The sequence below is a fragment of the Odontesthes bonariensis genome, chromosome 19 (assembly GCF_027942865.1).
Source record: "Odontesthes bonariensis isolate fOdoBon6 chromosome 19, fOdoBon6.hap1, whole genome shotgun sequence".
Classification (NCBI taxonomy): domain Eukaryota; kingdom Metazoa; phylum Chordata; class Actinopteri; order Atheriniformes; family Atherinopsidae; genus Odontesthes; species Odontesthes bonariensis.
The window spans coordinates 17470043-17496887 of record NC_134524.1 but is presented as its reverse complement, the minus strand read 5'-3'; the positions used below and the strand labels follow the sequence as shown (position 1 = coordinate 17496887).

Sequence of the window (26845 nt, the reverse complement as noted above, 5' to 3'; positions counted from 1 at the left end):
GCTTGTGGTCGTGGAAAAAAGATGGTTGCTGTGGTGTGAGGAGCAGTGATGGCTGGCATTTGGTGGAGTGATTCTGGGATGCCAGTGATCACTGTCTAGCCTCCTGGAGGTGTCGTGGGCCCAACTACACGAAACACTGATGAAAGGAGGTTCCCACCTGATGACCCCAATGACATGTTGGCCAGCACTGCTCACTGGTCTACACAGGGAATTAGAGGGAATTATTCTCTGATTCTGGTCCATTTTTTGTGTTTTTTGTGTTTACTTTGAATATCAGTTGAAATTATTTATGCAAGTTTATATACATGCAGTACATTTGAGATATGTTGCAAACTATGTAATGATTGTTAATTAACCTCCTAGCAATGTATTGTGAAAACACGAGTAGACTCCGCACCACCGTCCACCGTTAATCCATCTTAACAAATGCACATACCAGTAACAATATACCTTATCTGTAATAGGTCAATGTCAGCAGAAAATATTGGTCTGGCTGTAGTTGATAAATTTAGCTTTAGAGTTACTCTTACTTACAAATAGCATTGTCTTTTATTAACAATAACTGCTTGCAAATCTTCTCAAATACATAATAAATCATTTGTACATGCTCCATACATTTGTGGGAAATGTTCAAAGGTAAAGATACGTTCTGTATATTCTAAACATTTCTTATCTGTTTACTCTTTCTTTTTTGTACTTTGATTTATATGTGGACACTTACAGCAAAGTGGTAAGGTTTGCAAAATTCAAAAGATTCAAATGCTTCTTGCAGCAATTGTGTTGGAACTTGTCACCAGATTCTTTAAAACAATAATAATTAGGCTCTCAGCAACAGACAGATTGCACAGCCAGAGATGTTTCCCTCCCACACACAGACACAATGTCTGACTCAGGAGGCGCAACAACATCAAGACAGGAAACACCCCAGGTGCAGTGGCAATTTAAGGAGCACTATGGGACTGATATGCTGTGCATCACCACACGCAGCCACTACACCATTAGAGTCTGCTGCATTGTAGCATTGAGGTTTTTTTCATAAATTTTTCACCATCACTCAATTGGTCTTTTTAATTCTCCACCTCTTTCTCTATCTCCAATCTGTTTCTATTTCACTGTGTAATCATATCCTTTACACCATAGGCTCCCAATCTAATCTCATGCATCGGTACTCTTTAATTAAACTGATTTGCAGAGACTTTCTCCTCTAGTCTGTCCTCAATTCATTCATGCCTCCATACCAAAACACACACACACTTATACGAACTCACCACAGTACATCCTCATTCCCCTATGTTCTTGTTGGCAGCTCTGCAATCAACTAAAATGCCACACAGCTCACAAAATGTTACTCCTAATTATTTCCTGATCTCATTGGAGCAGCTGTTCCCCATCCAGTACAATCGCTCTTTGATTGGTGACATCAAACAGCGGCTCGACAATAAACAACCACCCAGAAGGTCCTGAAATGACACCCAGCAGTGGGTGGGGAAGGCAAATCGTCACTAGCCATTGTTCGTACTGTTCGTCTTTCAGATGAAATTGAACTGGCCAGATTGGGCTATCCAAGAACAGTGTTTGTTATTTTAATTTTAAACTGTAGCCGCTAATCATTGCAAAAAGTAGAAGAAAATAAATACTCACAAACTTTGCACAATTGCTCCTGTGTCCAAAGGTCTAATTTGCTGGACAAAGATAAGAGAGAAAATTAAACTAAAGAAGACTCTCCTTTTCTTTGGATTTCCCCCTCTCTCTTCACCTGCTTATCTACTTTCTCTTCTTTCTTACACTGTTCTCGCCCCAGTTCTAAGAGACTCAATTTCCCTCCAGCTTGTAAACCGCGCTGTAATTATGCAAGCTGCTTTATTGAACTGGACGGGGATTATTCCCTTTATGTGTACAGCCACAGGCCTCCCCTTTAAAACCCATCCGTGCAACCCCATCATCTCCAGCCCGCTTGTTGATCACCTTCTACATCTGTCCATCTGTTCGTGTGTCATTATTTTCTGCCTTTATTCATTTCTTCTTCGTTTCTTTCAGCTAGTCATCTTGCCTGGCTTCTCTATTAAGGCAATTGTGCAATCTGTGCCCAAGGTTTAAGCTATCAAAAACCCATCAGATGGCCTGCATCCAAGCAAATGTTGCTTGCATTGTGTTTATGGGAGCTTGTTGCAATATTTGACAGGATGAAAGTAGCTTAAGTACAGTTACTGAGGAGCTCTTTGTATGGGTGGCCAAACAAGAGATTAAGAAACAGACACAATTTTCAATTTCAGTACAATTTCTGCTCTGTCTACGTTCATAATGTGCTGATGACAGTCTTCTTGTGATACAAGTGAAGAAAAGATGTGTTTGAAGAGTCCTCCTCACATGAGGAAGAAGATGAAAAAACACTCAGGTATGAACATATCATTGCTTGTTTGATGATGTTAAGTTGAAGAACTAACATATGGACCATGAAAATAAGATCTACGCCCCCTGGCTGAAGTAGTTAGACACATGTGTCTAACACATACACATACCTATGTACACATATATATATAAACCAATATCCCAAAGCGAGTCAGTAGACAACTGAGTGCCTGTTTGTTGTGGAGAGAGGCTTGTGTAGCTGGCAGCCTTACTCACACCAACATTTAAAGCAATAATGACTTTGTCAGGTCGATTATTACCAACATGCAATAGGAGGGCAAAACAGGACTAATTGCTTCCGACCAAAGTCCATGGAGATTTACTGTGTACATAGAGGATGGCTTATTGAGGGTTAGAGAGAAGACGGATGAGGAGAGAAGCAGGGACAGAGAGGCACCCATTTAAAAAGATGACCAACTTCCCCATGTTACTTTACTTCTTATTCTCTTTCCTTTGTTTTGGTTCAATCAAAGGGGAAGAGAGGTGATCACGAGGCAGCGGTGGAGGGAATCCTCAGTGATTTTGTCTCTCTAATTGTGTTGTGGATGTGGGGGCAGGGCTTTTCTGTTAACATTTAAGTCAAAGTCCCTTTAGGATATGGTAAAGCTGGGAAGTGTGGCTATAGAAAGGATATTAAATGCTTCAATTTAAAGGGAACAATAGTTTTGTGGTATACTCAAAAAACAATAAGCAAGCATTGATGCTCCACTGAGGAAAGGGCCTATGCTGTGTCTGCAATGACTCACAAACACACTTTTGTCCATTTTCTACACAAAAGACACGAAATAAGCTGATTTACTAACTCATTGGTTTTGTACTGTGGCTGAGTCTTGCATTCGTCAATTTCAAAATTCGCACTGCATGGTGGAATTGTTATCAGAGCGAGTGCACGCCACTACGTTTGTGTTCCTTTGTGGACATTGCAAGAATGCAGTTCATTGTATGAATATACACACTCGGAATTTGAACACAAATAATATTGCAGACAGAAAACTGAGTGCACTAGTAAATGAGGTTTGATTTCTGACATAAAATGAATGATTGATGGAAAATGTTGTCAATTTAAAACGATATCTAAATAAAGGTAATATCCATATATCTAAGTGCAACCAAGCTCTATAGTCACTACTTCCTTAATCTCAGGGTTAATTATGTGTTAGCATTTCTTGCGTGTTACATAATATTTTTATGGCGGCACAAAAACAACAGTAGCCGGATGTTTTAGGTTATTAATAATAAAAGTGGCTATTTTGGCTTGATTTTTAGTTTTTGGCAATTGGAGCATTCAGTGATTCTGTGATCTCAGCAGAAACCTGCATCAGAAACCTGCACCTTAATGCATCTGATAGAAATAGCCTTCGTTGTTACAACAATAATTTAACCGAAACTATTCAATATTTGGTCTTTTCTTTCTCCATATCCCTTGGTTCCTTTGACTTAAAAAGTGCTCCGTCACCATATACTGACTATTGAGTTTGTGTGCAGAGAAATGTTTATTTACTAAGCAGAGCTTACAATCATTATTAAACTGTATGAAAACAATTGTGACAGATAAATAAAAGAATGTATATAGTATTGTCTACATTAGGGTTGCCAAAATACATTAAGTATCATCGGCGTATATTTATTCACACTGGCACTGGAGAGCAGGACTATGGCAGTGTTCAGCAGGCAATGAAAGGTACTTCTGGACCGATTGCAATATCACAGAAAAATGCCTCTTTGGGTGTATAAATTCAGACAAACCTTGTGTGAGTCCATACAGTCATTGTCAGTGGACAACTTCCAGGCTGTACATCATGCTGACAATACAGATTACAGTCTGGGTCCTGTAGCTTCAGAATTCATAAAAGTAGTTCCAGAATGTCCGAAGCTGTAAGCATAAACTGTGAGCAGTCTTAAATTGAATGCCAGTTCTTTTTAAATTCACTAAACAGAGCATGATGTCAGTATTATCCATCCATCACATGTTTTAATCGCATGTCCCAGTCTGTCAAAACATTATTCGGTTTACAGTTTTCATTTTCAGACATCATGATTCCAGTCAGCTGCCATAAGAGTAGCTATAAAAAAGCAGCAGTTCCAGTTCACCAGAGCACATGCCATAAGGCCAGTAACACAGTTAGGATTAACATTTCTTCATAGAGCGAGAATAGGCGCACAGCGGCAAACTCTGCTCTTGCTGCTATTTTACCACACTGTTAGTGTTTCCCAGGGTGATTTGCTGCACGCAACCTTGGTCTTAGCACTGCTCTCAGTGAATTTCTCACATGCTCAAATGTAAACCGTGATCTGGACGCATACCCGCACCTCGGCTCCCCAGCTTCCTGACTGACATTTGGATTTATGCTTTAACTGAAAGTCATATACAACACACACAGGCCTCAGAGTGCGTGCGAGGTGGCTGATATTTGACATAGAAGTGTCTTACTGCCAAGTTTTTACTGCCAAAGGAGACCTTGTTTGTAACTGACTGAGATGCCACAAAACGGCAGTAATAGAAAGCCTCATTCCCATGGTTGTGTGATACATTTGATTTTACAGTCATGGAGACCGAAAATCAGTCTGTCATATCAGGATTGATTCCAAATTTTACTGCGTCGTGTTTTGCACATTGTTCATTCTGTGTATATCAGAACCACTCTGACACACTTTGAATTGTTGAGTTTACAGCCATCACTCAGGTATATCCAGCTTTTGATACCCTTTGCAAACCAAAGATTGTAATGAGGTGCTGATCACTGGGAACAAATCATTAAAAATGTTCTTTAAAAAGTGTCCCACACACTGGCTCCAGCAAATTACCGGACCTTACAGTTACCTTTCCAGATCTGCTGGTCCTCCAACCCTTCTAAGGAAAACTTAGCTTTCACATTAAGTGACTTTACTCTAGCCTGGCTCATAGCTGATAACTCACGTTTACTGTGTGGACCAATTCTGCAATTCTGCAACAAAACACATAACAGAAGCTAGGCTTCCACCGGTCCACTATCGTTGTCATGAATTATTAATTTCCACATCTTTGGAACTAAACACAGTCTTACAAAACAGTCTACATGCATCACATTTGCAGCGTAGCAAGAGTGAGGGAGCCCTGGGAGAATGGGGAGTGTTTGTTTTGCTGTCAAATTAAAAAGATTGAACAAAATAAATCTAATTCCGCTCTTCAGAATAAGTTATTCCAGCTTAAAATAACATTTTAAAAGTAATCGAATGTCTTTAAAGTGTGCTATTTTCATTTCCACTCAGTTATTCCAGTATTGGAGTACTTCCAGAATCTCTATGGCAAAATCCATTTCTTGTTAAAGAGAAAATCTTAAAATGAAGAAGCCATTATGAAAAGTATGTTTGTACATTTTTGCTTTTAGCATTTGCAAGTTTTCTGGAAAAAAAAATTCCATCTTTTTATTAAAACGAGACCATATGTTTAGCAATTAATAAATAATGCATACATGTGAGGACGTAAAGTGTGCAAGTCTTCGTGTGCGTGCACTGACTTATGCAGAGATACTGTCATTGAGAGTGCAAGGGCATCGCTAAAAGCCCTCTTTATGCAAATGGGGCGGAGATGACAGTGTGTATGTGTCAGAGGCAGGACATATCTCATAATGATAACTTATCGCAGCCAGCAGATACGCCTGATATGGAATATGAGAGACACACACAAAGGGAATTTCCCTCCCTCTGCTTCACACACACACACACACACACAATGACACATGATCTTCCTCTCACTCTCAGTCTCTCTCTGTTACATGGAGTGTTCATTAACAAATTTATTAATGGCCTCTTAATTATGTCTGCTTATCTTCTCCTAAAGCAGCAATGCAGCCCCAAGACTCCTGTCTCAGCTTAGCTATACACACCAGTGCTCAACAATGTACACATATATATATACATCCTAAAACTCAAATCATCATTACAAACACATATGTACTCAGTTAGAGGCATTTTTCAAATTAAATTATATGCTGAAGGGCCGTGAACTGAGTTATGAATTTCACTTCGCCTCCATTCTTTCTTTTGGCCGCCCCACTTAATTTTTCCCAAGTCCATGTTCATCTTTACCCTCCTCCCTCCAATCCGTTATTACCTTTTCCTTGTTTTGTTTTTTTTCAATTATTTTTCTCTCCCCATCTTTCTCGCTCTCCCACCACTCTCCCCTTTCTTCCTATCTACTCCTTCATCTCTCTCCTGACCATTCCCGCCTCCTTTGCTTATACCCACTTACCTCTCCTCCTCTTTATCCTTCAATCTCTCTATCATGCCATCTCTTCCTCACCATTTTAAAGCTCCTTTTAGTTCTTGCTTCTTCTCTATCTGTCTATCTATCTCTCTGTCCTCCTCCAAGATATAACTGTATGGTTTCCTGACCTCTGTTGCCTCCTCAACTTCTGCAGAAGACACAACTCACAATCCTTTTAGTCTTTTTCAATTCGGTTAGTCTTTCTACTTGTCTGAAACTGTATTACAGCTTGCCAAATCTTGCTTTCTTAATCACTAACACCTCAAGCTCTATTTTCGAGCCTTAAAAGGAATGCTTTCTTCCTGCTGTTAAATGGCTAAAACCAAGTGTGCAGTATATTACAGATTATCAGAGAGAAAAGAAATGTGAGAAGTAATCCAGGAAATGGACTGCTATGTACAACAAAGGCCATCCCAATCTAAACACTCCAAGACTTTGAGACATGTTCCTGCTAAGTGTGTGAGGGCTGAGGGGCAATCCCATTTCAAATAGTCAAGTGCAGAAAGACTCTGAAGCAGGCTTTTTAATGCTGTTATGTGCCCCTTTTTTTAAGTATATTTGTCTTCCAGTCAGGCTGCGTGACCTGTTCAATATGAAATTGGCGGCGCATGAAGTTTTTTATCCTGCATCCCACCAGGTGTACGCATACCACAGGGTTTGGGATGAGGAAGAAACAGATATCCATCCATCCATCCATTTTGTATTCCCTGTTAAACCATTTCGGGGCTGTTGGGTGAGACACAGGTTCATCGCAGGGCCAGACAGAGACAAACAACCTTACACACTCACACTTACTCCTATAGATTCACCAATTAACCTAACATACAGGCTTTTGGATGGCAGGAGGAGGCCAGAGTACATGGATGCATGGGGAGAACACGCCTACTCCACACAGAAAAGCCCCAGTCGGGATTTGAAACCAGAAACTTTCTTGCTGTGAGGTGGCAGTGCTGGCAGCATACTCTTTGAATGTAATTACTGACCACATCTGCCTTTATGAGCAACCACAAAATGGGCGCGTTTTAGGAAAGGAGGGCAATCTCGACAAACAATGCAAGAAATACAGGACCAAATGGATCCCAGAAGGCAGTGGTCTTCTTTTGAAAGTTTGGTTCAGTACGTCAAGCAGGGTATCAAACTGACACACACCTTCAAAAACACCTTCAAACAACAGGGATGGTTAAAAGCTTGTGAATCTCTGCTTGCTCTTGACACCATAACAGATAAACTCAGCATTTACTTTGAATTTCACTGTGAAGAACTGCTTCACGGCTCCATTTTGCCAAGTATTTTGAATATCCCCAGTGAATTTATTGATTTAATGCAGATTTTTGACTAATAAACAGCTTTGAAAAGCATGGACTTAGCCTTCAGAGTGAATTTCTTTCTGCTTTTTCTTTTCTTTAATGATGATGCTTTGCAACATGTGCTGTTCTAATTATGTGTTCAGTTACTTTTTTTTAACACCTCTCCAAATCCAGACTCTCGTACAGCTGTGGGGGTTTAGCGATAACGCCTTGCGTGCAGACTGAGACTGGGCCAAGGACTTGCTGTTCAAGGCTCATGCATCAGTTCACGCAAGTGTCCCAAATCCTATCCCCACATCCAAATACTGCACCAGAAAGAATACACAACACACACGACACAGGTGCATAAAACATATCTTCAAGATAGTTTTACGTCACACAAACACATTCTGTTGCTGGTTTCTTTTTTTTCTTAGACATTACCAAGCCCAAATAGATGTGTTTTCATATCTGTTGTAAGATAAAGCCATCCGAAAACTCTCTGATTCAACAAGAGCTGACAAAAAGTCAATACAACAACAACAAAAAAACACATCCAAACCAGGCAACCTGGAACCTAAACAGACCTACATGCTGAGTCCATGCTCAATGAATCACAACAAACTCAAAAAACTTTAAAACACTACTTGCAAGTGCAAAAAAAAACCTTAGAAAGTACGTCTAATTCTAAAACTCATTTATTTTCCTTTTCACAAGGCTTCCTGTCATGCATCCTATCTCTCTGTCCTCCTGCCCCCTCTCATCTGTCTCTTCCTCCTCCTCCTCCTCCTCCTCCTAGCTGCCTACCTTCAGTTTGTCCTTCTCTGAACCAACCATCTCCCTCTTCACTTTCACTCTCAGAAATGGACAGAGGAGGGAATTGAGGATTCACGTCACCACACATATTTCATTTTTAAAAAAGTACTTTGTAAATGATTTACTTGCACAGAGTCGTTTTCATAATATCAGTGGGCACTTCTGTGTGAGCAGATATATGCTGATGTGTTTTTATGCAAATTGTGACATATCAAAGGAAAAAGACTGAATGGAAGAAGGACTTTTGCTTAGCCGATAGTGTCATTCACTTTAATAGCAACTGTCAGTGTCAGGTAGAACAAGTGTCCTATCTGCTGTAAGACACAGTTATCAGTCCCACAGTTACAACACAATGCGGAGAAACAGAATTGTTGTTTCACTTTATTCGTTTCCTGAACACTAGAGTTGAGTGTTGCTATTTTATAGGTAACAAACTAATATCCATGTGCCAAAAGATCATGTTGTCACTGCCATTTCTTCACATAGTTTAAGTGAGAGATTAAGAGGAATATGCAGGGGGTAAAAGGCTGTATTTCATGCCAAGCCATGATCGTATTCCCAAGCACTAGCTTAGTACTTTGGTGCATGTAGCTCACTAAAAAAGTAACTTTATATTGAACAAATATAAAAGACAAATAGAACCAACTGGCACATTGGCATCCAAGACTAAATTAAGAAAAAACAGTCTCTCACACTTCAGCAAACACCAGGTGAGGGTCTGGCAGCTTATTCCTGTGCTGGTTGAAAAGTCACACACATGCATATCACCAAGAGAGACTCAAATTCAAATTTTTATCATCCATTTGGCGCAGGAAAATGTTCAATAATTTTCTGCGGTGGTAATTTTGGAGGGTCAAAAAGCTCTGTAAAACAACATTCTTGCTATAAAACACAAGCATTCATTTATTCTCTGCATTGTTTTGATGCGTTGCTGTTTTCCATGATTAGTGTTTTAGCCTCGGAGAGGATTTTAGTTTTGTTTTACCAACATAACATTTTAGTGATAAAAAAAAAAAACAATGTAAAAATACATAAAAAGTTACATGCATCAGTTCCAAGCAGCAGCCATCTCCCCCTTCCTCCCTCTGCCGGGTGCTGAAATGGAGTCCTGCCACAATGTCCATGTTCTCCAGAGAGAGCAGCCAAGAAGCTGTCGCTCCCTGATGTGAGGAGGTATGCAGCAGAGGACCTTCAGCTGGTATGGAACAGGCGACTAGCTGGGGGGGGGGGGGGGGGGGGGGGGTCATCAGCCTTGTAACCAAGGGAATTACACAAATCAAACATCTACATAAGACTCTGACTGATCCCTCTGAATGTGAGAAGTTCTGCCTGATTGTCACATTCAATTTCATCTTGTGCGTAACTGGCATGCTTCTATATAAGATGACAGCTCATAAGATGTCCCTGATATGGGCAGTATTGTTAAGAATAACATGCCAGCAAATGTTTTGCAATTAGGTGTGTTGAAACCATGAGCTGTTATTTAAGAGTGTGCCATAAACTTATAATGAAATCTGAGATTAATAAGTCATATCGTCTGCTTTCATGCTAACGATTTCATTCTTCCACTGCGCATCTCAGTGAACCTTAAAATGGATTACATGAAATATACCGAGCATGAATACATATGTTAATTCATCCATTTATGCATGGAATATGAATTAAAGTCAAAAGCAATAAATAATCTGTATGAGTCACGGCAGCATGGTGGATTTAAATTTGTGACCTTTGTGAATGTCAGTCCCTGACCGACGCCTCGGCACGTCACTTACCAGTAAGAAATGTCTAATAGAGCTGAAATACTTTAAAAATAATGATGATAAATACCTCTGAATGTTTGTCCTTCACGGCCCAACGGCCTCGAGACACTTACAACATCTCGGCTTGAAAAGATTTCTAATGCTACCCCTCTCTCTGGCGTTCTTTGACTCTAGCCGCCTGGTGCTGGTTCACAAATCCAGCATAAAAATGTGAGCTTTATCCTTAAAACTTGAATAGATTAAATCTATTTGACCCCGTTGACGACATAATATTTGACCCTCTCTAACCTCTCATCCACATGCAAAAAGCATATTTAGTCAGAGAAACAGAGATTTTTCCAAGCATTTTTTAAAGTGAATATTAAAAAAATAGGAAAGAAAAACTACATTTTCAGTGTATCTGTGTGTACATTGCAAACCTACTATGTTTTGTGTCATTTGCATGCATTGGGAGCAAAACATGAACGTCACATATGCCAGCTTCTCTACATCCATCCAGCTAGCTTTGCTTGGGCCAAATATATGTTTAAAGCTACCCACAGATATCAGTTTCACCTAATATTACTTTGGCCAAGTCTGCCCTAAACCACAATTTTGGAGCAGACCCAGTTGGCAGTTGGTGGATAAATGATTGAGCTCGTAAGCACCATGGGAGAAACAGCTCAATAGGCATGCTCACAATGTTCTTCTTTTGGTTTTTTTTTTAGGTCTAGTTAATAAAGACTATATCGCCACCCACTGGCCATCATCATTTGTAGGAGTTTTGGACAGAGGTATTTTGCAACTTTAAGCTCAAATGGACAGAGATTTTTACTTTCGTTTTCTTCCTTATTTTCAACAAAGGTAGGGCAATTATCCAGGTTAGTGTTACCCAGGCTCCGCCCTCGCAGTGACGCAACACCTTCGGCTCTGCTACACTTACTCAGGCCAACTGCTCATTCAGGTGGATTCGAGTTCCCGAAAAAATGGGAACTCCACCCACTTTGTCGGGAAGCAATCAACTTTGAGCAGCGCCAACCAAGGCGGGTTCAAGGTAGTGACGTGATTGAACTGCCACTCAACCCATGGATTGTACACGGAAGCGCTTCATTCAATATCAACATGGAGCAGCATCAAGCTTTTGACACTGCTGTAGATGCTGTAATGAAAGTGTTCGACGGGAGATTCTCGTTAAAAATCGAGCAAAGAACAGCCCTTGAATCATTTCTTGACAGGAAAGACGTTTTCGCCTTGCTCCCTACTGGCTTTGGTAAGAGTTTAATCTACCAGTTAGCCCCGCTGGTAGCTAAATCATACGTCAGAGGAAAGAGTGGTGTGATTGGCTTAAGCTTAGGCACAGCCTTTTCTGGCCACAACCAGTAGCAACCCGAGGGAGGCGGGTTGACCAGGCCATTTCGAATCGTATTCGTTATGGTCTTGGTCAGACCAGAATCTCGAAGAGATTTGAAAGTCTATGTTAATCAGGCTAGGTTAGTGTAACCAAAGGCCTTAATTAGCACTTCCACAAGCATCTGTCAACTACTTTGCAACACTATCTTTAACTACCAATATGAATTCATAAAGCTAAACCCCACAGAGTCCTTTGTGAATAATCAACATTCTACAGTATAACAAACATATTTTGGTATTAAACACTGATGCTTTGGATGTTCCACTTAATAAACACTATATGGTACAAAATTATAAGCCTATCATCTTACTGCATGTGGAAATGGACAGGTATATAGTCAGGTGTACCGTTCTTAAAGAGTCATTACCTTGTAGATGTGGATTTAAATGCGTGGCTTGCTATTAGGTGATTTGCAGACTGCACACACAGCTGATTAATTTGAGCTTCTTTTGCTTAAAACAGCTTAATGAAAGCTTTGCCCGCGGACCAAAGCTAAACTGAAAGATACAAGAAGAACAGCAGTTGGGTGATATTCTCAGTGGTTTCATCACGATGGGCAAACACGTTCATTTCATTCATAGTGATTTAGAATATCTCACATTTAACTTTAAAGCCATTAGAGACAAAAGTCTGTCATTTGGTATCATATTTAATCTGAATGTCAAACTTTATCAAAAGACCCTGAACAGACGGACAAGAGATAATTTAGCATTATTCTATCCGCAAAAAATTTAATTTCATCTTGGTTCTACAGTGTAATTTTTCATAATTTGATTTGAGGAAAACAATCGTACAGGTAGACTAAATTAGAAAAAAGAAATCTAAAATAATTATATTTTTTGTCAATTGACTTGTAAGGTTTTGGCAATCAGTGCAGGCTTAATGAGAGCTCTCCATCTCTGTCTCCCTCCGTCTCTGCAGAATGCGATTCTAACTGCCTGATAGATAATCTAATTGCGAGGGGAAAGACCCAGGTTTACAGGAAATTCTCCTCATATGCAATCAAAATCTCCTCAAAGACCTGACATTTTCAGACTGTGCGCACTCTGCCCACATCTATGCAGGGTGTGTGTTTGTGTGTGTGCAGGAGGCTGGGTAGTTGCGCTCTGGCTCGCCTCCAGCTTTTCAGATTGATGGCACATTAAAGTGAAGGACACATCATGCACCTGTGCTTGTGTACCACATGGGAGCATCGCACAGGTAGACGAGGTGCTGCCATCAACAAGGTGTCTCTTTCTCTCTCTCACACACACTTGGTTCTTCATAACCAATACTGTATGTAGTACGTTGTCAAAGTGGGCATAAACATCACAGATTTGTGTGCACGGTGTCCCCTTTTATTATCCTTTTGTGTGTATGTGCGTAGGTGTAGTCAGTGTGAGCAAAATAAATTGTAAACCGCATGCCTGTCTGTGTAATATGTCACATTTCTTTCCAAAACAATCCAGCTGTGTTTGCATTTCTATACAAATTACGTGCATGTCTGAAAAGTTGTGTCTGTTCAGCATCTGAACAATAACACAATGAGTAATGTCTGTTTTGGGGGAACACTCTCCTCTGCTGTCTGTTGAGGAATGCGAGTTACATTATTCATTGTTGTGGTAAAGGCACTTTAAGTACAGTAAATACAGCGTGCATAGAGGGGAGGGGAGAAACGGTGAGTACCTGTGGTTTTGATGTGTGTGTGCATTTGTCTCGCTGTGTGGAAACATCTGAGAGCTTCCCTTTAAGACTGCTGGGCATGCCAGTAAATCCAGGCCGGCCCAGTTCAGATTATCGTATGCTACCATTCAACCTCAGGAGGATTTTGTTGATATTTCACTTCCAGTTTCTGAAGGTCTACTAGAATAGCATGACATGCTTTAATGTTTGCAAACCACATTTTTAGATTTAGTTTTAGAGTTTTTGTTTGAGGGTGTGTCTAACAAGCCCAGCAGGCAGACTTTGGGTCTGGTTGAATAGTCATAAAATTTAACTCCCATCTTCTTCCTAAGCTCTTTTCCTTGACCTTGATGGAAAACATCATATGGTTAAAAAAAAAAAAAAAGATGGTAGAGGAAAAGTCTTAAAGACTCAGGAAAAAGACAAACACTGCAGTGAGAAGGCGACCACACTTAACACATTCATCTCCGATCTGGTTCTGCAAAACTGAAACTACGGCTGTTCAATAAATGTTCTCCAAAAATTTTCATTTGGTTGATCCTATTATCCAAAAATTGTATCCAACAACTGTTACGTGATCAACTCAGGAAACCCAACACGCTGAAAAAGGACACCTTGAGGGTGCTCTCTGAGTTAAAATATAATACAGTGTGCTTCGAACTAAGCATCATATGTGAAGAGTTTGAAGTGAGAATGTGTTGGGAAATGAATTTATATACATTGTATATATTCAATGTGCATCTATGGTGACAGTAAGTGTATGTAAGAAGTTGGGATTGGCAATGTCTGTATTTGCAATATAAAGGCAAAGAAAAAAAAATCCACAAAACCATATGAGGGCGCTTGTTATGTATGCTTTACGTCCTAAATGTGTGATTAATAACATGTTAAAACTTTACACAGTTTCCCAAGAGCTTGAATTAGGGCAACTTTTGCAATCTTGTCTTGGTTCTTGAAGACATATTACTTCTCATTAGAAAGGCTAATTTAGGCTTATAAGCTGAGCAGGGATATTGGAACCTTTATGACACGTGTAGAAATCTCTAAATCTAAGGAACTATGTATAAAAATGTCTATCAAAAATAATAAAGAAGAATTGGCTGAAATAGTTTTCATTTATCTAGCCATGCGTATTAGGGTTCTGAAGACTCGTATTCTTAGATATTTCACAATAAGATTTCTGTTTTTTCAGCCCAATATATAGAGGTTGATAGCCTTTATGGGGGTCAGTGGTAAATTCATACATCTTGAAAGAAGAATCCCTCCTAGCCCAGAATTTACAACTGACAATTCAAAGACATGTGAATTACATTGATTATTCAAACAGGTTTGGCAGGTTTACCCTTTCGAAACCAGCCAATTATCCAGATTTACAGCAGAAAAAAATCTGATGATCCTCAATCATTTTAAATGTGCGGGCTAAAGCTTTGCGTACATACATATTGTACAGCATCTATACGACTAACGTTCATTCAGTGACGGCTCAAAGGTCACACCACGAGTGTCAAAAGGGGTGCCATTTAAGGCCGACTTTCCGGTAACAGACACAATGGCCTGTTCTGTATGCTGATCTGTTGTGGTCCAGAGCACCTGTCAGTAAATCCTACACCACCCTTGGGTGTCACTGTCTCTGCGATCAAAGTAAATTAACACGTAATCAGATACCGACGCAAGCAGAAAAGCATGCACACAGGCTTTTCCCATAAGAGCAGTTTGTTCTCGTGCTTCACTCGACAGCAGGTTTGAGTTGATGTGTGTGAGAGTGGGAGGTTAACCCACACACACACACACACACTGAGAGGAAGAGGAGGGAAAATAACATATGATTTAAGAAGTTTTCTTTTGGATGGTGTCACTGTGGTCAGGGACACTGTGTTGGAACTGAGAGAGAGATCAGACCCCCCACACATGTTCAAGATGTGTGTGTGTCTGTTTCATGCTGTGGTGGATCTCCTGGCGCTCTATGTCTCATTCTTGATTTGTCAGAAGCTTTCACACTGCCGTTGGTGTGTTTTCACAAGTGTGTGTCCTGTATTCCCAAACTGTCATCACCATGTGACGCACGTACCACTCAGCTCTGCACGCAAACCATGCGGCAAATTGATTGCATATAAAATGCAAATGGTGGCTTTACTGTCCTCAGCATGTTAATATTGCAACTCAAATTATAGGCAATCGATTAAAAGGACAGCGCACTCTTTCTGTGGGGGTTTTGTGGCAATGACAAAGGCAAGGTTGGTAGCTGTGGTCGCACAAGATGCTGACTTTAGTCTCATCGGTCATTTGGTGCTCGGGCTCCCACGATGGTGAATCCCGGTAGAGGGAGAATTCTCGAGTAAATAAATGCAGACCCGTCAGCCTGTGTGTGTACAGTCTCAGCTGGAGGTCATTTCAAGTGTAACGTCACCAGATCTAAAGCCCTTCTGCTTCATTGCCCTGCTCTAATTACACGTTGGTGTTCTCAGCGCCATGCTGTCCCGTGCGGTGCCAAGAATGTGCCATGCTGAGTCCAGGAAGCTCACCTCATTCCTACCAGGGCACTGCAGCCTTCATAAACCAAATGTGTCCCCAACAACACCCCCACACATAGTTCAGACAGAAGCAAACTAAACTACAATTGGAAACACACACACACACACACACACTCACAGACACAGGCGAGTCCTCCAGAAATATTCTATTTTGTCTGATAATAATGATTGATGTTGATCTAAAAAAACTCTGCAGCAAAAACAAATGGTGGTTGGCTCCATAAATCAATCGTTTGGGAGGGGCGCCACTGAAAGCCCACATTGATCATTATACAGGCCAACTGTTAGCATCTCCCAATCATTTATTCTGGGCAACATCTCATGCACAACATCTGCCGCACTGGCAGAGAGCGGAAACTGTTACAAACCGCTGGCTGCTGCTCACCTGCAGTATAAAGCATCCGAGGTGATTTCTTTGAGGTGATGCTGAGGGCCAGTTGACCAAAACTAAAGGGTTTCAGGTTCTCATCAAAAGTTGTCCTTGCTAAGACATGTAACAGTGATTATTTCTGCTGAATCTTCGTTTTGTCTAAAACACCCCAGAGAGAGGAAATCCCCTTGTCAAAGGATTTTTCTTTAAACGCTACACTTTGCACAGAAGGGTCAGACTCAGAGCACAGACTGTAGAATGATGGGTTGCTTGATACCCTCAGAGAGAGTAAAGCTTTCATGAGCATCCTGTGAAAAATGCTGAATTAATGAGGTAGTTCTGAACGCTTGTTGGCTTGTAGCAGATTAGCAGGTTTACGGTGTTTTACAGTAATGCTGCTCATTTCTGCCTCTCCGCTTTGATGTCACTCATTTTGTCTACACTGCCCTGCAGAGGCAGCGGACGGGAACTGCAGAGGCAGATGAGAAGAAAGGGTTTTAGCTTTTCAAGCTGGAGGGCAAACAATAAAAGAGAAAGGTTCTGAACTCGTTTTATGTCTTCTATGCTAACTTCAAAATCCAGTGATGGAACTCTGTTCTGTCAGCTTTCTTCTTCATCTGTTTTGCCTCGTAGAGATGTAACTTTTGTTTAAACGTTATCTGTTTAGCTGAATAATGTGCTCAATAAAATGCATTAATTTACTATCCAATGCAACTTTTAACCAAATTTTCTGAGAAACATGATGAAATGAACCAGTATTTCTGCAATGTTGTGCTATCCAGAGTTAGGACATTGACATAAACAGACAAAGAAGACCAGATAAGAGATGAACAGACTAACTGGACTAATGCTTTCATGATAAACATGAACAAATGCACATTTCTAGGTCATCAAGTAGGTTAATTGGAGTGCCAGGTCTCTATACAATCTTTGAAAGTGTTTTATTGTAAAAAGATAATTATTTAAAATAGTCTGTGTAAGAACAAATGGAGCAAGGCCATTTTAATGGGACATTCTGAGCCTCAGTCAGGATTAATATGTTTCTACATGTTCAGCAGGATGCACATACTATGACTAACGGCCATGTCACGTGACAGCCCTTTGTTCAAAGTCGGGTTCAGGTTAAGGTTATTTATTTAATAGGTCTGGATAAGATCAGAGAAGAATTCCCATTTTGGTTAAATGTAAATACACACAAAATGTCTCAAGTCATATTTCCTGTAATCAATTAGACTGTTTTTTCCTAATTGTAAGAAAATGCTTTCTTTCCCTGAAAATATCTAAGAAAAAGCTCAACAATGCTCGATAATGCATTCCAAGGTCAGACATTTTGACTTTGAGATTGCATTAGCAGAAAACCATTCAGTTATTCGCTCAGTACTCGACATTCCCTTCTGGATGAGGTTCCCCTGGTTTTCTATGCCCTGTGATCCAAACAACCAAACAGAGGTCAAAGTATCTACATACCAACCCAATCTAAAACTAATCCACTGGCCACTAAGCCACAAAGCACACCCACTTTCAGTTCTAAGGTTTTACATATGAAGACGCAGTAAAAAAGGCAAATAAAAAAGCATCTGGTGCTTACCAGGTCTTAAAATGAAATACAACCACAGAATGACGATGTTACAACCTGTCATTTTTTTATAGAACAAAAAGGAAGCCAAAATGCGGTGGGAGTGTTTGAAAAACTAAGTACCCTCCATGATTCAGCAGCTCGTAGAACCACCTTTAGCAGCAATATATTGACTTCAGTACGATATTATCAGTCACTGATGTGATCGGTTCTGAAAGAATTTTGTCCCACTTCAATGAGGTTTGTGGGCATTGTATGTGCGCGGCTCTCTTAATGTCCCACCGCAGTGTTTTAATCAGATTGAGGTCTTGACTTTGACTGGACAAGTGCGACACCTTGATTATTTTACTCTTCAGTAATTCTGCTTTAGATTTGCTGCAGTGCTAAGGATCATTGTCCTGTTGCATGACCCAATTTCAGCCAAGATGTAGCTGTCAGACAGATGGCGTCACATTTGACTCCAGAATACTTTAGTAAACAGAGCTGTTTGTGGTTTACTCAGAAACTGCAAGGTGCACAAATGGCTGCAAAACAAGCTCAAATCATCATCAGAGTCTGGGATATATCTGTTGCATTTTTTTCCAGTGGCTAACATTGCACCGTCTGACCTTGGGGTGAACTTGCTGGCACGACCACTCCTGGGAAGACTGGAAATTGTTTGGAATGTTTTTCACTTGTAAATTACCTTTTGTATCTGTAAAATAATGGACTCTACATCGTTTGGAAATGTCCTTCTTACAACAATTGCCTCTCTACAATCATGACAGATGTTCTTTCCCCTTGGAAAAAAATAGAAAGAGGCAGCTAACTCTGTGCTGGTCTAAAGCTGAAATAGCACTTTTAGTTAAGCTAATTAATATTTTGCATTTGTCTGAGGTCAGAGTCCTTTATTATCAACAATATGCAGTGCTAGTGTGCTGCTGTAGTTAATGATTTTTTGATTTTTAAAAAAAAAAAAGACCCAAAATATTTACATTTGCAGAAAACATACCACAGTATGGATACAAAGTGCCATCACACTGCGACATTTTACCGGCACGTTCATTATCAACATGTTTGTAATTTGCCTTTCCTCCTTATGTTAACAAAATGTGCAATCTGGTTGCATTAACGTTCCCTTCAAAGCCTGTCCGCTGTTGCAAATTAGTTGCATATACACATCATTTCCTGGAGACAGAGTTGGAGTTCGATGTGCATCAATCTCAATCCTGATCCATTAACAATAGAGGCAGAGTTACGTAATGTGGCAGCACAATATACAGTACCTCTGTCATTTGTAGCACCCAGTGACTAACTGACTGGCGCAAAGACAAGATGATTAGACACAGTGGGAAAATATAGTGAGTGGAGAGAGACACAAAGACATTGAGAGAGACAGTTATAAGAGTCCAGATGTCCTTGAGAAGATAAGTGTGCGGGGGGGGGGGGGGGGGGGGGGGGGCGATCAAGGCTACAGCGGAGAGGGAAAAAGAGAGGTGAGACAGAGAGAGGAGGAGAAAGCTGATGGATTGAGAGGAAGGGGAGGAAGTGAGCTGATAAAGAGAGAGACAAACAGAAACACACTCCTCCGTGGTGTGGTTCATCCCCAGTGTCCGCTCTATGAGGCAGTAAATCACCCCAGTTCAATGTGTGCTCTCCAAACGATGCCGCACATTATTGATAAATCAGTATGTGTTAATGAGAGGAGCTGATGTGCCGTGATGAATCATGACACAACAATGAGCCGAACACACGCACACAAACTGAGAGTCTGCCCCAAGTGTGTGCACGCACACACGCCGATGTCACCCTGTCATTTGTTGTTTGCCTCTGATACAAATGCACACATATTTCCATGCACACACACAAACCAATTTGCAGTGGCAGGATGAACGCTTGGCCCCTGTGCCGCCGTAACAACTCCGGGTGTTATTCTACTCTGTTAACAGAAGAGAGGAGGGCTTCCACAGCAGCTCCAGCAGGCAATCAGAGGACAACACAAGCTATTTTGGTTTCACTTTGATATCCAATAGGCGGCTTAACATCCTCATTAGATCATATCAGCCACACACACAAACACACAAGACACAAAAGCCGGGGTGAAATTATCTCGCTCCTACACCCTCCCTAAATTATCATGAGATCTCATCATTTGTTTGTGTTTGTGTCCTCTGATTTATTAGTCTGTGTGAATGTGTGTTTTTTCTCTTTGTTTTGCTGCAAGTGTGTGTTGGTAAGTCTCCATATGTGTACCTGGTTTATGTGTGTTTTTGCAGGGCAAGATGACCTTGTTATAAGCTGAGTGGGCTGAGGTGCCAGGGCATCATTAGTATGGGTTAGGCGAGGGTTAGAGGGTGTGTGAGTGTGTGTGCGGAGGTGAGGGGGTGACGGGGTGACGGGGGTACAACAGTATAAGAGAAGGTGCAGAAGGGAGGTATGTGGGTCAAGCAGGGACACACAAACACATCACTAACAGCCATCCGTCACTTAGAAACCAGTATGCAACAAATGTTTGAGGACACACACTTTTGCCTTTTAGTACACTTCCGCCTCTGCTACAATAGCCTCAAATGGCCTTCAACGATACAAAGGGAACCTGAACAATCCAGTCACAATGCGGTGACGCACTAGCACACAGTGTTTGATACATGATAACATCTACACACAAACACACACACACACACTGGAAAGTGTGGACTGAAAATAGAGTGGCCAGATTTTTAAACTAGAACGAAAGAGGACCTCATGAGTGCTGACACATGTTTAGTCACTCGGTTTTAAAGGGGACATATTATGAAAAAATGAAAATAAAATCACGCTTTTTGTACTATATGAGTATTTATTTGGGTGACCTAAGTCATTACAAACCTAAAGACTAAAGAAATAATGGCACTTTATATGGTCTGAAAACATCTCATTCAGTGAGCAGTTCAGATTTGTCAAGGGTTTTTTACATCTCACTCCCAGTTCAAAGTAGAATTATCCAGCCTCCTAATCTTTATCACCAACCCAACTTCAAGTTCAAATCATGCTGCATTAGCAGCACCTCAGAATTGGGAAAGAAAAATCCTCTGCTCTTTATTTTTGCTTTTATCTTTGCTCTTATCAAGAAAGTAATTCATACACAGCAGTTGTATTGTTAATTTAACAAAGAAATGAGCAAATAATGCTTAGTCTGATATTTTTAATCCAGATTAGGAAAACAGACCTCTACATGGCAATCTTTTTCAAAGTCAGAAGTTTGAAATTTTGAGGCCCAAATTCTTATTGAATTCATCGCCCTCGACCATGACGAAAACAAATTGTAGTTAAAAGTCCGTATAAGCAACAGCTCTTAACACGAGTCGCTTTAAACTTAAAACTGAGAGGGATTGAATGACAGTGAATCCTGGGTTTATCAAGCTGATATGCAACAAATAATTATGGCACGATCTTTTACTGATCAGTCGGTTCATAACTTTAACCTTTTTATTTTAACTGTGTGTTGCCAACCAGGACCAGTTCAACACATGGCTCGCATTGAGATTGTACCAAAATAAATATCAATACCAGCATTCAATGGCTGACCTTCATGTGCTATGTAAACACTTGCCAGTCAAGTATTCCTCCATTAGTTTGATGTCTGTCAGTTGCTGTGTGTGGTAATATGAGCTCAAGACACATCCAGCAGAAGGGAGGAGTGGAGTGGAGTTGAGTTGCTCACTAACCCTAACCCACACGCTCAAACCAAAGAGCTAACAATCAATGTTTTTAAAGGGAAGCGTCGTACTGTCTCTCTGTGGAATTTTGACCAAAGTATGGCAGTTACATTTAATGAAGATCTCAGGAATATACTTTAAATTCACATTGTTGCTATCAAACTAAGTTGTTTTCTTCAGTGTGGTTGACATTTGGAAAGGATGTAAAACTAATCTCGAGTCATATTTTCATTTCAGCGTTTCAATTTCTCAAGGTCAATATATGTTATTCATTTATTTCTTTATTTATATTTGACAAAGTTTTTCTGAATTTTATTTCAGGCAGATTGCAGGGCATCTACCGAGTTACCAGTAACTGAGAAATTAGCTGGCACACCTAAAAGCTAGTTCAAAATAAAGTCCCTGGAACAGGTTGCATTACAACTGGTCTGATGTTACAACAGAGTTTCCGGTTGACCCCCGTTTTTCTTGTCAATCTTGAAACCTATAAATAAAACATGAGCCAAGTGACCAGAGCCAAATGAAGCGAATGATGGACTGTGACAGCCATGACAAGAAAAGGGAAATATCCCCCAAAATATTTGAACATTTCAACAGGCCATAAGCCAAAGGATGTAGAATAAGCCGATGGAAGACAAATGATGCCAGTAAAAAACAATAAACAGCAGTTGGAAGCAAAGTGAAGGTAAACTCTAAGCAGGCCACACTGAAGCTCTGCCAGAAGATGGAAGAGGAGGAGGAGGTGGAGGACACAGCTTGAGAATATTCTAGTCGTTTATTCCTGGCCAAGGGTCAACTGTGTCCTCAGGCTGAAGCTCAGTGAGGGAGAAAAATTCACACATGATGAAGATTCACACTTGCGTTCACCAGCTAGCACACACAGTCATGGCCAGTGGTCAGCAGTGTCCTGCATATGCTGAACCCACACATTCCTCAGGGACAATGATGAAGATGTATGATGCCATACGTGGTACTCAACACAGACCTCTGTAAATCCCACCCTGAAATGGTAAAGCTGGTAATGCATCTGCAACCACAGCTTCCATACCTAGTCCACATGATTACCATAATAAATCCATAAGCGTGCGAGAAGCAGTGATGCTATTAGGATGGAAATGGCTTCAAACAAAGGGCAGTACATACATGTGGCCTTTTCCCAAAGAGTTGGCACTGCCACAGCCTGTCCAACATATTTTACAACCATTATTCCAATATAGAGAGCAAGCGCCTCAATGGCAGCTGCCGGTTCCACGTTAGAGGTTCCCCATGTAATTATCATTATGAACTTGGCACACTGAGGCAATAAATATCACAGAACACACACACGATTGCACTTACACAAGGTGGAAGAGGGAACACTCTGTACAAGGAAGTGAAGGCAAGAAAAAAGGGGAAGAAGGCGTGCGCTCACATGCACGTAACTAAGGAGAGAGCAAGCCCATAATGATACTGTTTAACACAGTTCAGTTTTAAATTGATTTTATTTTATCATTATCATCATTATTACTGAAACCAAACAATACTTTAAAAGAAGGCACAAGGACGTTTCTCTCATGTCTGCACCACATTTTGTATTTTGCAGAGGCCTTAGTATCATCCCATGGTAAGGCGGAAAAGGAAGATTTGTAACACGCGGTAGACACTTTGAGATGGTTTATCTTGAGGCCAGCCATGATGTTTAACTAACCCTAACCTATGCAATTTTTTTATTCCTAAACCTAACAACAAAGCGGAAGTGTGAATACAGAGCAACTGAGGACAAAAGCGAAGCTCCTAAATAATTGTAGAAAGAACTGGATCACATGGGAGTCAAACTTTAGTCTATTGGACGACATTCATGTTTGTAACTCATCCAGTAAATTTTAAAATTGGTGGACGTTGCCTTTGGGACAGTTTCACAAAATTCCTACTAGCCTGGCTGACGCGTCCACATCTCGATGAGATGGTGGTCTGGGAACTAGGTGTGCATTTTCTCGTATTTGAGGCGTGGTTTACGAATGCCTAGAGCCGTTTATTGGGCGCTACGAATGTCTATCAAATGGCATCTGGTTCTTCCCATGCTGCTTTGCGCGCGATTCATAGCCAATTGTATCACTTGTACCAGATGACGTATGTAGAGCGACAGTCATTCGACGAGGAAATACATCCTTCTTGGCAATGAAATCTTTCAACGCCAAACGTTGCTCTTTTTTAAAAGTAAACTTGCGTTCTATGTCTATGCTTAAAACACTTTCTAAGGCTGCATCGAACGGTAACGTTGTGTCCGCTGCCATGTTGGATTAACACTCTACAAGCTTCGGTGTCGCGCATAGACGTCGTCATAGTCTTGCTGCCCCCCCCCCCCTGTTCTGTGATTGGTTCCCTAACTCAGGCAAAAATAAGGGCGGTGGTTTCCAGGCTGCCTTTGCAGTGTGAATGAAATTGCGTGCAAAGCAGCATGGGAATTCCCAGGCAATGGGACTTCAGTATGTCCCGCAAAATGTGGCAGGTTTTTCGATACATTTGTGCTTCTGGAGGGTACAGCATATACCTTTGTGCAATTCATTTAATTTTCAAATACAGGAGAGGAAAAAAGACGAAAGTAGTCTCTAAGTATACTCATCAATCATCAATTTCGGCTTCATTAGCTTCCTCTTTCACCGATATAATGAGTGGCTTAAGAACGAATAAACACATTTTTTGGACAGTAAAGAGGAACACATTGATAAAGTTTTCCTTCAGGTGAATTAAAAAAGAGAAAAAAAGGGCTTTTCAACAAAATTTGTGGAAAATGAGGACTTAAACTACAGTCAAAAGCCAAAAACCAAAAGGCTGTAAGAAAAGTTGGCGTTAATGAAAAGAAAACTGTTGCTTTCAAAAGCCATTATTGCTTTTGATGACTAAGATATAAATAAGACATGATGTTTGAGGATTGCTAGGCATCTTTTACCGCTAAGTCCAGCCTCACTATATCTAAATTTAGAAATGTATTTGCCAGTTGATCCAAACAGGTTTTCACTGAGAGCCCAGACCATTTCAATAACTGCGCCTTTATGAGTTAATTTCAGTTTATAATGGTTTGTAGAGTCAGAAACTATCACCATATGCAACAGACACACAAGTCAGCTGTCACCATGTCATTAAATTTTCTGAATCATTTTCAAATCAAGCGTAATATGCAAACACACAAAAAGGCCACGTTGTGTTTCACCTGCCTTTAAAAAGAAAAAGCTCAGAGAGAATAATGGGCTTCATAATCACATCTTGACCTTTATATCCCAGTAAATCCCAATATGTATGAGCCAGGTTCACAGGGGACTTGCAGATTGCCACCCTGTGAGGGTGCGTTAACATGTGTCTCAGCAAAGTCATGTCTAGAGTCACAACACGGACTAGGTGGTGCCTGTGGTTAGTGTTACAGAGCCTAGCGTATCAAGCTAGAATATATTCCTGTACGACCTCTGCTGCCATTAATACAGGACACGTTATGTACAGCCACTGGGAAGATTGGCTGGGATGTTTTCCAGATGCAGATTAAGGCTTTAACGCCAAAATTACAGGCTGTGGATGTTTTCCATTGAGGCTTTACAGTTAAGGATTAATCTGAAGTCTGGCACGTCAAGCATTTAAATTTTGTTTTCCAATTCCGGCAAAAAAAACAGCACAGAAGAAGAGAGCATTAACAGGATTTAGGGGATTGGGGGAAATAGGGTAAAAAAAATCTAAAAGAGTAGGGTGTCTGAGAACTCACCTGGTCTTTTTTCTATTTTTCTCCCTCGACTGCCACATAGTCGAACTTTTGATATTAATATGAGGATTTGCTTCTGGCAGAGCGACTTGTTGCTCTTTGGGCAGGGCTTGCGCTTGCTGGCAATCTGCCGGTTTGCTTGGGGGTCCTTGACCTCCCTGCGTTGGCGAATAAGGGAGCTGGCAAGAGCGGCCATCTTCCCAGTGCTGACCCTGCTGCCGCCTCACCAGCCTTTGAAGGCTCGGAGGCGCCCAGGTGTCGGGGGGTACCGTGGGCCACCCCCCTGCCCACTCACCCAGGGCGACGGAGCACCGCTGAGGAAAGGGTGCAAAGTGGAGGAGGGGGCTTCTGAGGATGGTCCAAAGCAATGGGGAGACGGCAGAAAAAGAGGGAGAGGGAGGGAGGATGATGAGGGGGTGGAGAAAGAAGGGTGGATCCTTCAAGAGCCCACCCAAATTTGACAACTGCTTTCACAGAGATTTTGATTGGTTATAGATAGCCTTTAAACGTCCTTCTGTAATTTTGTCTCCTTCTTCTTTGCTTCGAGTCAGGTTCAGATGAAGCTTTGATATTTCTTCGTTCTTCTATTGGGATGAGCCATATTGTCATCCACCCATAATCTATCTAATGCCTTAGTCCCAGTCTAGAAGTAGTCTACGCTCCAGTGAAGTTCAGCTCAACCCAGTCTGAAGAGGAACTGAATCAGTCCCCACATAGTGAAACCAAAACAAAAAAAGAAAATTACATTTATTCCTCTCAACTTGCCCAGTCCAGCAGATCAGAAGCCGTATCCGATGCGTGGAACAATGTCCAGATAAAAACTCTCCAAAATAACAGTGGTGACAGTGTTGGGACACACTGCAGCTCCGTTCCTTTCTTTCCTTCACCAATAAAATTTCTCCATGAGCAAATATGTCAGCGCAAGACAAGTAGAAGAAGTAGGAACTGTCCAACCTGAGGTATCAGGTCTGCAGGGTGATGAAGGGATGCGGACGCTGCTGGACGGAGTGCGGCCGGTTTCCGGACAGTCTTTCAAGCTCCCCTGGCATCACCCTTGCGTTCACTTGCACCCTGAGAGAAGAAGGGAAAAGACAGAGGCTTGATAAATCCAGCATTTCCCAGAGACAGAGGTGACATTCATGAATGAGAGAGCGCTGAGACAGAGACAGACAGCAACACATAAAGAGAGCAGATAGAGGGAGGGAAGGAGAGCAGTGAGTCTATTCTATCCCCCCCTTTTTTCGATGGGGCTCTCCAACTCTCGCAGCAGCGCGCTACACCACGGCAGAGCGCAGCGCTGTGTCCTTCAGCCACACATGCCACCACACAGCAGGGGGAATGAGGGATGAATGAATGGAGCGAAACAGAGAAGAGAGAGGGAGATGAGTTGGAGAA

General features: G+C 41.2%; 1 protein-coding gene across 1 annotated transcript in view; it reads right to left on the bottom strand.

Moving 5' to 3' along the window:
* fgf11a (fibroblast growth factor 11a) overlaps positions 1-25729 on the bottom strand; it is a 99734-nt gene extending 74005 nt beyond the window's left edge. Inside the window, exon 1 of the mRNA XM_075450607.1 lies at positions 25454-25729. Coding sequence (XP_075306722.1) covers positions 25454-25646 — 193 coding nt within the window. The 5' untranslated portion in view covers positions 25647-25729. The remainder of the gene's footprint in view (positions 1-25453) is intronic.
* Between the last annotated feature and the right edge of the window lie 1116 nt (positions 25730-26845).